At 38.5% G+C, this 18,841-nt stretch overlaps 1 protein-coding gene across 2 annotated transcripts in view; it reads left to right on the forward strand.

Moving 5' to 3' along the window:
- The window catches only part of LOC126321485 (U6 snRNA-associated Sm-like protein LSm4), a 57,420-nt gene extending 48,642 nt beyond the window's left edge, over positions 1-8,778 (forward strand). For both annotated transcript variants that reach the window (XM_049994188.1, XM_049994189.1), the window contains exon 5: positions 8,350-8,778. In XM_049994188.1, the coding sequence (XP_049850145.1) occupies positions 8,350-8,426 (77 nt within the window). In that variant the 3' untranslated portion in view covers positions 8,427-8,778. The remainder of the gene's footprint in view (positions 1-8,349) is intronic.
- Positions 8,779-18,841: the final 10,063 nt, after the last annotated feature.

An 18,841-nucleotide genomic window follows, 5' to 3' on the forward strand; every position in this document is an offset into this window, starting at 1 on the left:
TTTGGGCATTCTGTAGTACCAGTCAGCATTCATATACGTCTACTGTGCACTTAGAGACCTCTCTTGGATTGCATTGTTGTTATCATGCAAGTTGCCTCTGACACTGTTCTTCATGCCGCTGGCACTGCTATTCCCCTATCACAGGCCTCCCTTGTCATCGACCGGTACCATAGGGGACCAAGAACGTAGCAGTTTGCTAGCAAGGACTGCCAACGGGCACTGCAACAATTTAAACAACACCCTTCACAGACCGACCTTATTGTTTTTAAACATCTCCATGATAAGGCTCGCTACCTTATTAAATTAAGTAAAAAGGAATGCTGGGAGCACTAAGTTTTCTCCCTGGAGACGTATGCCTCTTCATTGCAGATTTGCTTCAAGCTCCGTAGCCTCTGGGCCACGAGCAATGATAGACTGTCCAGGGTGATCTGTATAGTGATCCAGTGTTCCTTGCAGAACACCTCACGACACACTTTGCAACAGCATCGGCATCCTCTTCCTATCCTGCTACCTTTCTCTGGCAGAAACGATGGGTTGAAGAAATCCCCTGTGTTTCAACCTCCACCAAGCTGAAGTCTACAATGAATCCTTCACTGAATGGGAATTCTTGCAATCTTTTTCCTCTTCACATGACATGGCCTCAGGCCCAGATTCCACCCACAACCAGATGATCCAACACTTGGATGTTACCCTAAGGCAACTCGGGGTCTTCAACTGCATTTGACTCACTGGTGCCCTCCCCTCTCAATGGCAAGATGGCATAGTTATCCCTGTCCTTAAGCCCTGGAAGAACCCAACGTCTCTCGAGAAGCTACTGACTGATTAGCATGAGCAACATACTGTGTAAACTGCTAGAGAGGAAGATTAGGTTCCGATTATGTTGGGTACTCAAATCTTGTGTTTTAAGTCCCCGTACCAATGTGCCTTCCGGAAAGTTCGATCTACAACTGACCATTTACTCAGATTGGAAATGGTAGTCTGAGTCTTTTACTAACCACAAGACCTTATTGACCTACATAAAGCATACGACATGGCTTGGCGCCATCGCATTTTAGTTACCTTCCATGACTGGGGCTCTCACAACCCCCTTCTGATTTTTGTCCGCACATTTTTACCCTACCAGCTGTGTTAGACTTGGCACTTCACTCAGCACGCCTCGGATCCTGGAGAATAATGTCCCATAGGATTCTGTGTAAGTGTCACACTCTTTATCACCATCAATGGGTTTGTAACCTCTGTTGGGCCTCTGGTTATTCTGGCATTGCATGTTGATGATTTTTGCACCTGATCAGAGACTCAGAGGGCCATAGACATAGGTTCTCAGGTAGATTCCGTGTTTCTTGACTTCCGCAAGGCGTTTGATACAGTTCCCCACAGTCGTTTAATGAACAAAGTAAGAGCATATGGACTATCAGACCAATTGTGTGATTGGATTGAAGAGTTCCTAGATAACAGAACACAGCATGTCATTCTCAATGGAGAGAAGTCTTCCGAAGTAAGAGTGATTTCAGGTGTGCCGCAGGGGAGTGTCGTATGACTGTTGCTATTCACAATATACATAAATGACCTTGTGGATGACATCTGAAGTTCACTGAGGCTTCTTGCGGATGATGCTGTGGTATATCAAGAGGTTGTAACAATGGAAAATTGTACTGAAATGCAGGAGGATTTGCAGCGAATTGACACGTGGTGCAGGGAATGGCAATTGAATCTCAATGTAGACAAGTGTAATTTGCTGCGAATACATAGAAAGATCCCTTATCATTTAGCTACAAAATAGCGGGTCAGCAACAGGAAGCAGTTAAATCCATAAATTATTTGGGAGTACGCAATTAGGAGTGATTTAAAGTGGAATGATCATATAAAGTTGATCATCGATAAAGCAGATGCCAGACTGAGATTCATTGGAAGAATCCTAAGGAAATGCAATCTGAAAACAAAGGAAGTAGGTTACAGTACGCTTGTTCGCCCAGTGCATGAATACTGCTCAGCAGTGTGGGATCCGTACCAGATAGGGTTGATAGAAGAGATAGAGAAGATCCAATGGAGAGCAGCGCGCTTCGTTACAGGATCATTTAGTAATCACGAAAGCGTTACGGAGATAAACTCCAGTGGAAGACTCTGCAGGAGAGATGCTCAGTAGTTCGGTACGGGCTTTTGTTAAATTTTTGAGAACAAACCTTCACCGAAGATTCAAGCAGTATATTGCTCCCTCCTACGTATATTTCGCGAAGAGACCATGAGGATAAAATCAGAGAGATTAGAACCCACACAGAAGCATACCGACAATCCTTTCCACGAACAATACGAGACTGGAATAGAAGGGAGAACCGATAGAAGTACTCAAGGTACCCTCCGCCACACGTCGTCAGGTGGCTTGCGGAGTATGGATGTAGATGTCGATGTAGATGTAGATACAGCTCCCACTCTAAGCCACGTTCTGAACACGAGTTCCAAAGCTCCATCTGACGGGTCTCTGCATGGGCTATGGGCTCTTTCCAATGCCCTGCAGTTTTGCCCAGACTAGATTATGGTTGTCAAGTTTATGGCTCAGTGGCTCCTTCCATCAGGCTATCAGTGCCTTTTGCACTAGTTGTCGACAGTCTCCTCACAGAAGTAAGGATTCCCTCCTCTACAAATACGACAAAGCCAAGATCATGATTTCTTACTCAAATGCCATTCGACGATTCACTAGCCATCCCGTGTACCCTGTCCTCTTTGCAAATGAGGAATGCCTCGCTCCTGATACCCACCTTTTGGTGGGATTGCCAGTTGGAATGCATCTCCACCTCCTCTCACTGAAAAGTGCCCTGTTTTCCTCCTGCACCCCTCCTTGGATAGTGCCACAACTGTGGATTAGGGCTGACCTATTCCACAGTCCTAAGGTCCTCCATTGCCCGTATGATATTCCAGCATCTTGTAAGTTCCATCCTTGAAGAGTTCCATAGTGCTATCATTTCCTATGCTGATTGTTCTGAAATGACATAAGGTGGGATACGCTTTTATGTCTCCTACTGGTATGGAACACCATGTACTGCCGGGATCGTGTACTGTGTTCACAGCAGAGCTGCTAGCCATTGACAGGGCCCTCCATTTTGTTACTCAGGCCTCCCCCCACAATGTTTGAATATGTACTGACTCAATTAGCAACCTGCAGGTTATGGACCAATGCTAGTATCATCACCCTTTGGTCTCTGATATCCTCCTTTCTGCCCTTGGCCATGTCGCCTGCTCAGTTGTCTTTATCTGGCTCCCAAGTTATGTCTGCATCCCAGGGAATGAACTAGCTGACTGTTTGGCTTGAGAGGTAGATATGTACGCCCCATTCCTTTTCGTGATTCCAGGTGCAGATATGTGGCTATACGTCAGATCTCTCTTTACCCAAAAGTGGAACGACATCTTGAGCACTACCGCTCTTAGTAATAAACTTCGCACAATCAAGGAGATTACTGTAATTTGGCGCTCTTCTTTCCACTCCTCTCTGAAGGAGTCCACTGTCTTATGCTGTGTACACACCAGTAATATTAGGCTCACCCATTGTTTTCTTTTGCTTAATGGGCCACCCCCCACTATGTGGTTGTGGAGCCAGACTGACAGTATCCCATATGTTGGTGAATGTCCTCTTCTTTTGGCCCTTCCTAGTCTTTAATATTGGCAGATGATTCACAGGTGATTGAACTGGTCCTCAGTTTTCTTACATGAAAGTGGCTTTTCTTTTCAGTTATAAAGTTTTGCTTTACTTCTGGAGCAGGGGCAGTGTAGCTCTCATTGGGGCCCCTCTTGATGTTTTCTTGGTCAGGAACACATGATCACTCCCCGTGCGAAGACTGCTCTTATATCCCTGTGTTTTTCCACTTTCTGGATTTCGCTTACCCTTTCATACCTTCTACTATGTGTTTTTAGATGCCTTGATTTATAGTTGGACCCCTCTAGCCGGATCCACACACTTTCAGTGGACACCTCTATCTTACGCTTGTAATTTTTCAATCACAGGATTGGTGACCTCACTGTTTAGTCGTATAACCACCCTCCCTAAATGTGTCTACGTGATTCCAGTATTACTCCGTACTGACATTAGAATGATGTACTTGTATGTTGATCAGTGGTAATATAAAAGGTTAAATATGAAGTCCTGAATAGGGTATCACCTATCACATCCTGTTTTACTGTCTTGATTTGTGTAAGGACAAAATATCAGGGAACAGCAACCAAAATGGAGATGTGCGGGGATGTAAGTGGGATCGAAGACATTTTTATTTTAGGCTGTAGCCACACTTCTGCAGGTCACTAATATACCGTATTTGCTCAAATTTAAGCCGCACTTTTTTCCAGTTTTTGTAATCCAAATTACCGCCTGTGGTTTAGAATCGAGTGCAGAGTAAACGGAAGTTTTGAAAAATGTTGCCAGGTGCCGCCAAAACTAACTTCTGCCGTCAAATATATATAGTACTACACAGGCATGCTTTGCAGGCACAAAGATAAATACTGGCGCCAAAACCTCTGCGTCAGTAAATAAATTAAAAGAAAAGGTAGAAGAATTTAAACATTATGCCATGTATTCTTTCGTGTTTGCTGCTATCTTATTTAAATCCTGTCTGCCTAATAAACTACAAAACTAGAGTGAGACAACAGCAAACACGGAAGAATATACATATCATGTCATGTTTATATTCGTATTATTCTTGTGCTGTATGGTGATACAGTCAGAAATGAAGCATGGCAACTGACTAGATTTTTTAAATCTTAAGATGACTGTAATATCTGTGCAGAATCTAATTTACTAAAGAGGCATCTGCAAAGATTTTCAAACGGAGAAAAATTTTTGCTAAACTCTGTCAGAACATCTTCTATCATAGGCCGTCTATTATTTGGTTCTTGTTGATCATTATCAAAGAAAGCAGCAGTGTAAGTAACAACAAATAGCAGAGTCTTTGCCATTGTTTCGCTTATGAGAAAATTCCTCTTTTTTTTTATTATTGTGTGGCGGTAGCGCCTACAAAAGCAAGCCTTGCCGCGAGCGACGACATGTCATAAACACGCATTATCAGAATGCGACAAACAATGCATGACACATTACTTTAATGCATTTTCAGCTTAGAGTGACGTAAACACCTATAACAAAGAGAACGGCACTCATCAGATCAAAGCAAAATAAGCAATCGATTCAAACCAGACGAAGCACGTGAAAACGGAAGGGTACCAGTATAAATACAGATGGAGCGCCTGACACATAGCAATGGCTACTTGGTAAAGCTTAAATGTTAAGCTTACGACTTGAACCAAATTACAGTAGCTGTATCTTCATCCATTCGACCTAAATTGTGTCTTATGTTACAGTGGACCAACTTTGTTTCGATTTCAAGGTGCGGTCTAAAACTTTTCTCTCCCCTTGAATTTAGAGTCTCAATTTTCAGGTGCGGCTTAGATTCGAGTAAATATGATTCTTTTGATTACATGTGAAAGTTATTCAAATCATGTTTGTTATTCAAATAAGGTTTAAGTCAATCTGTTCGTAAAGAGCTCTATCTGGGTGTGAAATAAGTTTGTGAAAATTTGTCTCTTCTAGCAAATTCATATTAATACCTTTATGAACTTTCTGTAATAGTTCCCTCAGAGACGAGATGAGATGTTGCCTAGTGTAAGATTATGTGCTTTCAACTTGGTGAATAAAGCATATGTATTGCTGTCATTTGAACCGTATTCTTAGTTTCGTACCTGTCTGACTGATATTAATTTTGTCACATTGCTGACAACTGATTCTGTAAACTCTAGATTGATCATTTATAAACTCCTGACTAATGTCATGTTTTTTACTCAACCTGCTATCAGTCTGAAATGATAAACAGTTTTTCAAGAGAAGTAACATTTTTATCATTCTCAGAAACATTCCCACAATAAGACAGAACTGCATATTTGTAATTTTGTTTGTAATTTTTTCTTAAAAGTACTTTTATAAGTACTTTATTCTCCTTCTCAATGGCTCCTCAATTGGTACATAAGTATATAAATTCACTACATCAAAAGAGCATAAAGCAGTGTTATCACTAACATGGGTCTCATTCAAAAATCTGACCAATTCAACACTGTTCTTGATTATATATTTCTCACAGAAGATGTAATTATTATTAATGGTGCAGTTAAGCTTTTGACTAAGTAATTAACCTCAGCTGTTGGTGTATTTGACAATCAGGCTAAATAGTATGCCACTTTTGTGTATCTTCTGTTGGTTTAAACCTAGATGATTTTGTGTTCATAATAAGTGTATTCTTTTTTAAATTCATTTAATACATAATGAACATTACTTTTTTGTCGGGGATTTTTAGAAAGAATGTATGGGGGTCGTGTGTGTGTGTGTGTGTGTGTGTGTGTGTGTGTGTGTGTGTGTGTGTGTGTGTGGTCTACTTTTGACAAAAGCATTACGGGCTGGAAGCTTTATTTGTGACAGTCTTTTGTTGTTTCTTTTATATGTTGTTTAATAAATTTAGCTATATTACAGGACATGTAATTTTCCTATGCTAATGAACACTCAGCTTTCAACTGCTCTTTTAAAATTTTTATCATTAACTGAAGGATGTAAGTTGTATTTTACCCCATTTTCTAACACTTTGAGCTCTTCATTTGAGAATGGAATATTTGGTAGATTTACTACTGTCATAAAATTGGAATTCTGCTGCAGGATTATTAGTATATGAACACTTTCTTATGTCTATCACTAACAGATTGTCTGTCCAAATCAATATAATAGTCAGCTGTTTCACACATTGACCAGAGGTATGCCCAATTTAGCATTTTGCCCAGTAACAAGTAGGACACACCGTTTCGCCTTTTTGGTAAGAGTGAGCTCCTTATATTTCACTTTCAACTCTTCTTACAAAACATATTTTTTCAGAACACTTTCATTTCTTAAGAAACATAATATTATACCTTTATTTTTACGTGGCAAACATGGGTACAATATTTGTCAAAAGGCATTTTTTGATGAATATAATTGCAGCTCTACATTCATTAGTTTCCTTTTTGGTTACTGTTCCCTGATGATTTATCCTCGCACAAATCAGTACAGTGAAATAGAATGTGATAAGTGACAATCTTTCAAGATTTCATATCTATGTTTTACCATCAATTAACATAAGTGTATCATATTAATGTCAGTATGAATGTAATACTGGAATCGTGTAGGCTCATTGCCTAAATGGCATGTTGTGCATGCTGTAGTACAGCCACAGCTTACATGGAGGGTCCTGTTATAGTAATCGTCATTTAGATTTTACACTAAATGAGTGATTCCTTGTAGTATTTGACAAGGTTTAAATACAATATGATATGATGTTGGCTTACATGCCCAACTATTTTTCCTTTTAATAGACCTATGCGTAGGTATGGAATCGGATCCAAATTTTAGATTACTACTAATACTAACAATTTTTCAGACATTTTACAGTAAGACATTATTAGTAGTCTACTTCTTGTTGTTTGAGCCAGTGCTTAGCACTTATATTTCTTTCTGTTAAACCTTTTTTAATTCCATCGGCGTTATCAGTACTCACCATCTACATGAAGAGTTTGCCACAATATGAACGTGCATACATTTGACACACTAGATTTTAATTTAAAATCTCTTCTAAAAATATCTCTGTAAATATTTTTACTGATATTTAGTTCCGGGCACTACTCCAGGAAAAAAGACAACATTTTGTGCACTCTCAGATCTGAACTTAAATAGCAACTGACTCCTTCAAAAGTAGTGGCTTTCTAACTTAACAAAATGATTCAACGAGTGCCAGTACATCTGCTGATGCTTCTCGAAATCAGTTTTGAGCAAAATTGAAAAACCATTACTGTGCTACAGGGAAGTTTTCAGACTTTCTGCCCCAGTCAGAAGGACAGAAAGATGTTAACTATTACATAAATCATGAAAAATCTTCAGCAGGTTGAAAAGTTGGTTTTAGAAATAACTTGAACGTGTGCCTCATTAGACGTGATTTCTATGCGCATGAGAAGTGAAAAAGTAAACTTTAACGTGTTGGAAAGGTTCATACTGTATTTTGTGTGCTCAGCCATCCATATATAGAAAGAATTTCCAATGAGGCTGTATATCATTTGAATAAGACCATAGAGTGATGAATAAAGTGCCTTCTTCAAATATTACATAGCCTCAGTAGAATCAAGTCTCCTTCAAATCAATGTTTCGTGACTGTGGACCCAAACACAAGGGAAAAAATCCATCACCATGCTGTTAGCATATTATTCAAACCTTGAACCCCCAACCAATAACAGTACCTTTAAAACTAACTGCACATAGTGTATGTGAAGGTTTCTGATTAAGCTTGTTTCTCATCTGTTTCATAGGCACATTTGGAGGACGTGGTGGGAGACCAGGACAGCTAGGTCGAGGAGGCAGAAATCCCAAGCAAGTGAAGAAGTGAATGGGCATGTGACTCACTGACATTTCTGCAATGAGTGCTGTTTTAAAAAGAACTGTTATTTTTGTACTGGAACCACTGTGATCTAAATGTTCTGCAGATGCTTTAAGTGAATTGTAAACAAATGAAAGGTTAATGATGTACTTCATTATCATTATTATTGTTATGTGCTGTGTAAAATGTGTCGGACAGATTCCTTGAGTTTTATGCCCTGAGAGGAGAGAAAGATTTGTTGTTATCCTTTTTTTACTAGTCAGAATGGACATACATAATAAATTTATGAACTACATACTGTGGATATTTGCAGTGTAAGACTATTAATGCCTTCAGTTTCTAATAAAATGACTAAACAATTTGCAGTAGCAATTTTCTGGGGCGTGTTGTGATTTCCCTAGCAGTCGGCTCTCGTAGAATCTAAGTGCAGGTTTTCTGATTTTTTACTTCACAATGTAGTGTATTATTTCCAAGGAGATGACTGTTTGAAGTCAGTCGCCTGCTCTTGTAGGAGAGCTGCTAGATAACATTACCTGCTTACACAAGGCATCATGTGACTTGAGGAACGTATTAAAAGTGTGATCAGTTCCTGCACTTTCATTGTTGCAATGTTGTTCTGTTGTTGTCTTGATTGCAAAAGTGTGTCATGAAATGGAGAATGGTTTGACTGAAAAGAAATTGGGGCTACTCGAAGAATCTAAATCAGCAATTGACAATGACAGTTTAAAATTGACGACAGTATTTTTTTGAAACAAACTGTAAATATATCAGCCAGTTGCATTCACGGTAGTTTTACTGACTCTTGTATTTTGAAGATAGCTAATGACCTGAAAATGAAAATGATATATCAGATAAAATGGAATAGTGGGAAGCTCTCATTCAACAAGGCAAAACACAACAGCAGGAGTCTCAAACCAGCGCCATTGCCTGGGTTAATGAATACATATGTAAGTAATGTGTTTGCACCTTTAGACACTGAAAGCACCAAATTTGACTAGTTTGAGTTGTTTACTGTCAAGAATGTGACGTACAGGTTAGAGCTTAAACAAACCACTACCCAGCATCAATTGTTTCTAAATTGCAGAGGCAAGAAAATGACCCCCAAGTAGCTTTGGACCAAATGGTCTGCTGTGGAGCTGCATGAGGTGTATCAGTTTTGTGCTGTAAGTATTCACATATGCCTTGTGCACAAACCAAATATCACAGACTGTTGGAACAATGAGCTAATGTTCTAACATCTTTACCTTTGAAAATCATGAAGAGAGCTTTGTGTCAGTTTACTTTCTGCTTCATCTGAACAACACTGACAATTTCGTAGACTGGGGCCAACTGAAACATTTTCCTTCACACAAGATCCAGCCTGTGGTAACTTTATATTGAGAAGCAAGAGCAGCTTTTATCCTGGCAAGGATGTAATGGTTGATGGAGGTTTATGTCATTGAAGTGGAAGAATTTGATTTAGGTTATATATCAAGGACAAGACACAGTTGTGGTATAATGTTTTTCATTCTTAATGATTGTGCCACAGGGTATGTTTTAAACTGTGAAGTGTATACTGGTGCAGGGGGAAACGATAATACTGCAGATTCAGTAGTCCGTGTGTACAACAGTTATCTACGTAAGGGTCATACATTGTACATGGACTAGTTTTATACCAGTGTAAGGTTGTTTGAAAGATTGTTTCATAAGGGCATGTGTGCCCTTGGTACAGGAATGAGGAATAGAAGAGGAGTGCCACAGGAATTTAAAAAAAAAAAACTAAGAAGAGGTCAAACCAAATCTAGGGTTAGTTCCTACAAGAAACTTCAGGCTTGTCTCTCTCAAATGATCAACTTGTTTACATTTATAGTGAAACTAGGAAAACAAATTCTCGGGAAAGTTTGTAGAGATTTTATTGAAAATGGAGAGTAGTGCTCTACACCAAACAGGCTACCTCCAAAAGGATGTTCTCACTCGTGTACCATAGACAGCAAGCAAGAAGTTTGCTTCAAGATACTGCCAGATGGTGGTGTGAAGAATGTCAAGTAGGGTTGTTTACCAGACTGTTCCAAACAATATCACATAAAGGTGAGTTTTTCACAGTTAAAAGTGTCATACAAATTCTTATGTATATCATTTACACACATTTCTACACCCAAGTCTTCTAATTTTGAAAATATAATTATTGTGTAAATATCAGGTGAATTTCAAAACACCTTGAATATAGGTGTAAGTAAAAGGTGGTCAATGTTTCAATAAAAAGTTTAGCTTTTCTCCTTTATCTTATAAACAGGAGCCATACCAAGAAGTTGAAAAAGTGTATGGCTTCTGGAGGATTGCTAAGGTCACTGGACCAGCTGGAATGTGTTAAACTACACCTTTACATTGAACTGATACTTCCCAAATAAGATTGGTCAAATTCTTCATTTATTTTTCGTGTTACATAACTGCTGAAGTTATTGTAGTAAAACTTGTATTCTTAGGATCTTAGATGCTTTTTACAGAGAGAAAATTCACCCAGAAATTGCCTGTTTTTGAATTGTAATAGTTTATACAGAAATGCCGGCATAACACTTTACTTCCCTAAATGTTTAAAATTTTCTGCCCTAGTTTACTCAGCCCACGATTTATTTCCTTAGCCTCATAAGAATTATCTGTCTCTTTTTGTAGTTCTGGAAGCAAAGGAAATAGTCTCATTGACTGCTGATTCACTACTTACTGAAATAAACTCTTTCTCTTCAAATGCTAAAAACAGAACAGCAAAACACGGTTGAATATAAATATCTACCAAACTGATGAAAGAATACTAGAGCTTCAATGATGAACAGTGAAGTAACAGAAACAGACTTGACAGTGATGCCTACTAATAAGGCAATATTTTTCAAGTGGACATTATCACTGACCATAGGCTGCTTCAGGGTGGAAGGGAGTGAGAGAACGACTTTTTTTCCCATGCCACAGCTCGCCCTTCGCAGGCATTTTTTGTGAGCTGTCTGTGGTATATGACCTCCATCCCACCTCTTATCATATTGACTACTCATAATAAATCTCTTGTCATATTTTATTATTAGGTTTCCTTTACATCTTTCTTTAATACCTCTCAACTTCACTTGCACAATTTCATATTTTTCATTTGAACTACTTACCAAAATGTAGAAGTTTCATCAATGTCCAGATTTGCATTTTCGTGAGTAGCCATTTTAATTTATCTCATCATAATTTAAAAGAACTATAATGAAAATGAATATCTTATAGAAGTATGTAAGAAACAATTTTGAAATAAAAGTAATTTAGCTTTTATAACTTTCTAACCTTCATAAGTTTTCAGAATGTGTGTCTGGGTCCAGCAGTTGCTTTATTCATGTATTTACAGAGATCATGGATGGTTTTGCATTGAGTTTAAATTGTAGTTCTGTGTCACCCTCAGTGAAGTTGTAAGGTTTCTATTTTCTCTATACACATAATTTTCCTTTCATATCGCTGATCAGAACTTTTGTTGCAATACATGGTTGTGTGTCACACTTCCATAGAGATGAAAGCATATAAAGATACTAACCGCATTTATGTACTTCATTTTAATTTCTTGCTAATACTTTGTGAGAATTCCTGCATTACAAACTTCTTAATGTGGGATTTTAAGTTATACAAGAGAATAGGGGTTGTAAATATGAAATAACGAGTCTTAAACACTGCAGCTATTAATAAAATCTGTTGCAATTATTATTATTTTTTTTTTAAGTTGTGCTTACCCCCCCCCCCCCCCCCCCCCCACCTCGTTAAACGTGAACGTTAACCGAATGAAGTTCTAATGTGCATGTGTTTTTGAATCACATAAAAAAAAACTAGTGTAAATTGCAGTAAGCACATCATTGTTGAAATAGTTTTATTTGACATAGAAGTTCCATAACCATATGAAAGATTTGGATGAAAAAATTAAACACTTTTGTACAACATGTGGATGATGTAGAAGCAGACATGGAACAGATAGTGTTTTATAGAATATTACAGTAATATTCTTGGCTGTTTTACTGGATAAATAAGGAATTTTGTGACTGTTCTATGTGAAGGAAGAAATAATTGTGTTTCTGATGCTACAGCTTCTCTAGTGTTATAGTTCAAATAGCATTGTCTAGGATCAGATATTTCATTTATATTTCACAACAGCATGTTCTGTGTATTGAGCACTTAAGTTCATCACAGTGAGTATATATTTAATTGGTTGTAAAATGTGCTAAAACCTAATGAATTTAAAAATAGAGATTTGTAATTTACTTTAAATATATGCAGTATATAACAGTGTAATTAGATTGAAATTTATTCAGTTTAGACGCTATAAGATATCTTTATAGTAACAAGTAGCTCAATAAGGAGAAAGTAAGAATAATTGTAAAACTGGTAGTTACAAATTAATGACTAGGTTCTCCAATAAGTAAAGAGTAAACATTAAATGAAGACAAAAGGCAGTATAAGGCTAAATGCTAACGAGATTTCATTTACTGAGCAGAATACAGGAAAAACTACTTGCACAACATTTTAAATTGTTGTTGTTGTCTTCAGTCCTGAGACTGGTTTGATGCAGCTCTCCATGCTACTCTATCCTGTGCAAGCATCTTCATCTCCCAGTACCTACTGCAACCTACATCCTTCTGAATCTGCTTAGTGCATTCATCTCTTGGTCTCCCTCTACGATTTTTACCCTCCACGCTGCCCTCCAATACTAAATTGGTGATCCCTATATGCCTCAGAACATGTCCTACCAACCAATCCCTTCTTCTGGTCAAGTTGTGCCACAAACTTCTCTTCTCCCCAATCCTATTCAATACCTCCTCATTAGTTATGTGATCTACCCATTTAATCTCCAGCATTCTTCTGTAGCACCACATTTCGAAAGCTTCTATTCTCTTCTTGTCCAAACTATTTACCGTCCATGTTACACTTCCATACATTGCTACACTCCAAACAAATACTTTCAGAAACGACTTCCTGATACATAGATCTATATTCGATGTTAACAAATTTATCTTCTTCAGAAACGCTTTCCTTGCCACTGCCAGTCTACATTTTATATCCTCTCTACTTCGACCGTCATCAGTTATTTTGCTCCCTAAATAGCAAAACTCCTTTACTACTTTAAGCGTCTCATTTCCTAATCTAATTCCCTCAGCATCACGCAACTTAATTCGACTACATTCCATTATCCTCGTTTTGCTTTTGTTGATGTTCATCTTATATCCACCTTTCAAGACACTGTCCATTCCATTCAACTGCTCTTCCAAGCCCTTTGCTGTCTCTGACAGAATTACAATGTCATCGGCGAACCTCAAAGTTCTTACTTCTTCTCCATGAATTTTAATACCTACTCCGAATATTTCTTTTGTTTCATTTACTGCTTGCTCAATATACAGATTGAATAACATCGGGGAGAGGCTACAACCCTGTCTCACTCCTTTCCCAACCACTGCTTCCCTTTCATACCCCTCGACTCTTATGACTGCCATCTGGTTTCTGTACAAATTGTAAATAGCCTTTCGCTCCCTGTACTTTACCCCTACCACCTTCAGAATTTGAAAGAGAGTATTCCAGTCAACATTGCCAAAACCTTTCTCGAAGTCTACAAATGCTAGAAACGTAGGTTTGCCTTTTCTTAATATTTCTTCTAAAATAAGTCGTAAGGTCAGTATTGCCTCACGTGTTCCAACATTTCTACGGAATCCAAACTGATCCTCCCCGAGGTCCGCATCTACCAGTTTTTCCATTCGTCTGTAAAGAATTCGCGTTAATATTTTGCAGCTGTGACTTATTAAACTGATAATTCGGTAATTTTCACATCTGTCAGCACCTGCTTTCTTTGGGATTGGAACTATTATATTCTTCTTGAAGTCTGAGGGTATTTCGCCTGTCTCGTACATCTTGCTCACCAGCTGGTAGAGTTCTGTTATGACTGGCTCTCCCAAGGCTGTCAGTAGTTCTAATGGAATGTTGTCTACTCCGGGGGCCCTGTTTCGACTCAGGTCTTTCAGTGCACTGTCAAACTCTTCATGCAGTATCTTATCTCCCATTTCGTCTTCATCTACATCCTCTTCCATTTCCATAATATTGTCCTCAAGTACATCGCCCTTGTATAAACCTTCTATATACTCCTTCCACCTTTCTGCCTTCCCTTCTTTGCTTAGAACTGGGTTGCCATATGAGCTCTTGATATTCATACACGTGGTTCTCTTCTCTCCAAAGGTCTCTTTAATTTTCCTGTAGGCAGTATCTATCTTACCCCTAGTGAGATAAGCTTCTACATCCTTACATTTGTCCTCTAGCCATCCCTGCTTAGCCATTTTGCATTTCCTGTTGATCTCATTTTTGAGACGTTTGTATTCCTTTTTGCCTGCTTCATTTACTGCATTTTTATATTTTCTCCTTTCATCAATTAAATTCAATATTTCTTCTGTTACCCAAGGATTTCTAGCAGCCCTCATCTTTTTACCTACTTTATCCTCTGCTGCCTTCACTATTTCATCCCTCAGAGCTGCCCATTCTTCTTCTACTGTGTTTCTTTCCCCCATTCCTGTCAATTGTTCCCTTATGCTCTCCTCGAAACTCTGTATAACCTCTGGTTCTTTCAGCTTATCCAGATCCCATGTCCTTAAATTGCCACCTTTTTGCAGTTTCTTCAGTTTTAATCTACAGGTCATAACCAAGAGAGTGTGGTCAGAGTCCACATGTGCCCCTGGAAATGTCTTACAATTTAAAACCTGGTTCCTAAATCTCTGTCTTACCATTATATAATATATCTGATACCTTTTAGTATCTCCAGGATTCTTCCATGTATACAACCTTCTTTTATGATTCTTGAACCAAGTGTTAGCTATGATTAAGTTATGCTCTGTGCAAAATTCTACCAGATGGCTTGTTAAATATTGGACACTATATTGTGTAAGCACAGTCTCAACAATGAAATACTTGTTCCACTTAAATGTGAAAACTGTAATTTTATTAATGCCACAAGATTTTAGTAATATATGCTTGTGTACGAACCTCAAAGCCTCCAAAACAGTTACAAATTGAGTGGGCCTAAAAGGCACAGATTTTAATTGCCTGGTAGAACCTTAACATTTCGAAAATAAAGTGTTTCATGCTGTCAAAGAGTACTGTGATAGATATTCTGCCTTCTGGTAATCGTAATACTATTGTATACTCTTTCACCTCACAGTGATTTTATCGTGAAAAGACAGTCTGTGCTCATTGCCCTTGCATATTATTGTACCAGTCTGTCAAGTACATTGGAAAGGTGAACTACCATTTCTTGAACTTTCAGTTACATCATCATAAGATGAATATTAGGCTGCTACATCACATAGATTTTACAGATTGCATAAAGTGAACAAGAATGACAAGCCATTTCATTATCAGTAACACATAGGCAACTGCATACGTAATATCATAGCAGAAAGAACTTCTAACAACTTCAGACTGTTGTTGTCAGGAAATTACTTCACAGGTTGTTTCCACTCACAAATGAAATTTTTAATATTTGTGGTTGGCACAGGATTCTAGTGGAATTAAAATCGCGTCCATGTTGATGAACACAAGTGTATGGCAGGAAAAACATTTACATGTCTTAACTCTTCTCCACGCATTTCGTAGCCAAGGTGTCATTGAAAATGTCACTAAGAGAATAACTGTTGATAAAATTAAAACTTTCATACATTCAGTGTGCCTCCTGTTTCTGAGAACTTAGGTTTCAACATAAAGATAATGATGCAAGATAACCAGACCTGTGTTATTTGTCAGACATACTTGTTGATAGGTGTCACTATCAATCAATGTGTTGTTATTCTTGAAACATCAACAGGTGTCATCATCATATATTCCTTGCTGTAAACCTTTGCAGTGATTGCCTCCACTGAAGACATATCTTGAAATAATGCAAAAACATTATAGCTGTTCTACAGTGCGCTAAGATTATATGTGACTTTTGACATTTGGCTCACTAGAGGATAGGTTACACCGCTGCCCAGGTAACACAAATGGTGAGCTGGATTTCCCTACTGCAGCCAAATGTGAAAATTATCATACACAGGGATCAGTGTTTTTTACAGTCAAGTGAATCTATGGCAGTGTAATCTGCACATTTGGCAGGCTATTTGACTGATAAAATTACATATAAGGAATGGTGTAACATTATGACACACCGTTCCCTGTTCATGTACAGTGTGCACTCATTGGGATGCTGTCAAGAAACAATTTCTCGATATTTTAAAGTATGTGGACAGCATTGAAGAACGAGAGAATTAGACGATAACAGTCGCTATGGAAAATGAGATGTTGCAAGCTTTCTTGCAATACAAAGGCAGGCTGAAGTGGCACAAGGCCAGAGGGGAATGGAATAAGTGATACTGGGATGACTGTTGTGGTCCACCCAAAAGAGAACAATGCTAGAATGAAATGCTGGACCACAGGCACTGTTTAAATTGCATTTAAGCATTATATAATAAGAAAGAATGTATAGTTGTGTGTGCACTGTTCTGACCTCATGAAAGGCAGAGGTGTGAGAGACCGCAGAAGTAGAAGACCGAAGATAGTTGGGTCTTTCGGTAAATGCCTTATCAGAAAAGGGGCACTACATATGCAAAGTGTTGTGCTGGTGATCAGAAGTGGAGGACAATATAGATCAATATTGTAATAATCCAGAGATGCTGCAACCGGTGTCCCTTCCAGTGAGATAACTGTGGAAGGAGTTGAGACTAGGGTACGCCTGCATTCTGTTTCACAAATAATGACACCTTCGGTACCTTTTTACTCTAAACTGGTGGAGAGTGACACTAAAGTTGCAGAGACCTCCTGTTAAAGAAAGGTCACTGATTTCCATGTTGGGGCAAAAAAGCAGCACTTAAGGAAGCAAGTCTTGGTGTCCCTAAGTGACAGAAGAAGCAACTCTAAGGAAAACGCTTTTGTTATTGATGGTTTGTCATTTAATTTTGTAATCAGCAATGATTTACTCCCTGGCAGAATCACAGTCATGTACTGGACCACAGAAACGGTGATTGATTTGTTTAAAGTGATTTAGTAACATGTAAGGAGGGCAAAGAAATTTCTATAGATGGGCTACAGGACCTAAAAGGCAATTAATTAGAGGGAACAGGGGTCTATGTAAGTTCAGTTTACCAACAGTGGGCTGTCTTGATTGTTCCATCCACCTAGCTGATGAAGGGAAATATATCAGACATGGTGCAACTACTTGTGAGTTAGAGAGCCTTGATATATGCTTATAGGGTTTAGAGTGCCAGGGGCTTTTATGAGCATGCTCTCAAGATACTCCGTTGCCCGTGTGAATAAGGAAGTTGTGCATTGAGAACAACACACTAATATGCAGTGTGGCTGTAATGAAATCATGAGCTGTCAAAACCAACAATAAGCTCTCCAAGACAGTACTAAAGGTTAGACATGGAACTCCCATTGTAACAAAAGCTCATGTCGAGTGGAGAACGCAGCAGAGGTGGGCAGTGCAGCATAGACACACAGAGGAGCACTATGGAAGTATGTGATACCCCACCCTCCAGTAGTGGTAGAAGACAATGTTGTGTCATCTACAGAAGAAAGAGCTGCAATAGTCTGACAATTGTCATAGAAGCATGAGTTTCTCCACATAGCCAAGTGGCAAGAGAGACTAGGAATGCCTTACTTGATGTGGATAATAAAGTGAGAGGGTTACAAACACTCAATATTTTTTGGTTAGCATGTTATTTATTGTCGTTAGACAGCCATGTGTGTGGTTTTTGTTTTTGTTTTTGTAGGGTATTGGTATAGACATTGGGAGGGGGGGGGGGGGGAATTTTGCATTGTGCAATATTACAACACAGCTCACTGTAATCTAATTGTATTTAGTTTGTGTTTTTGCTTGTTGTGTGTGCTTAATTCTAATCTGATTTGCCCATGTTTTGTTGTGTGCTTCCATAGGATGTGTAGAAGTTGATGGTGCTAATGTGGATGTTAAGAACTAACCTTACATATGATATTGTAAGTTCCATTTTGCACTTTGTGGAGACACGCCAGGAGCACCATGCAATTGGTGGAGACGTTATTATCTTACAAAGTTGTGCTTAGAAAGTAGTTTTAGAATGTTAAGATTAGTATACTATGTTAAAAGATTGGGTACGTAGAAGAGCTTAAGTACTTAATAATTAGGTACAGGTGTTTGTTTCTTCTCTCTCTTGTTGATATCGGAGTCACAGGACTTGCCCACAATAACACTAAGTGAAGGCACAGGATGCCTTGGAAGATAAGTAATGCACACACACATCTGATAATCACAAGTGGTGTGGTATAATTGAAAGTGCTGTCATTTTTCTTGTATTTATTGTTATTGTGGGAAACAAATACATAGATGAGGTACATGGTTGTTGTTGTTGTTGTGTTCTTCAGTCTTGATACTGGTTTGATGCAGCTCTCCA

The sequence above is a fragment of the Schistocerca gregaria genome, chromosome 2 (genome assembly GCF_023897955.1).
Source record: "Schistocerca gregaria isolate iqSchGreg1 chromosome 2, iqSchGreg1.2, whole genome shotgun sequence".
NCBI classification, from domain to species: Eukaryota; Metazoa; Arthropoda; class Insecta; order Orthoptera; family Acrididae; genus Schistocerca; species Schistocerca gregaria.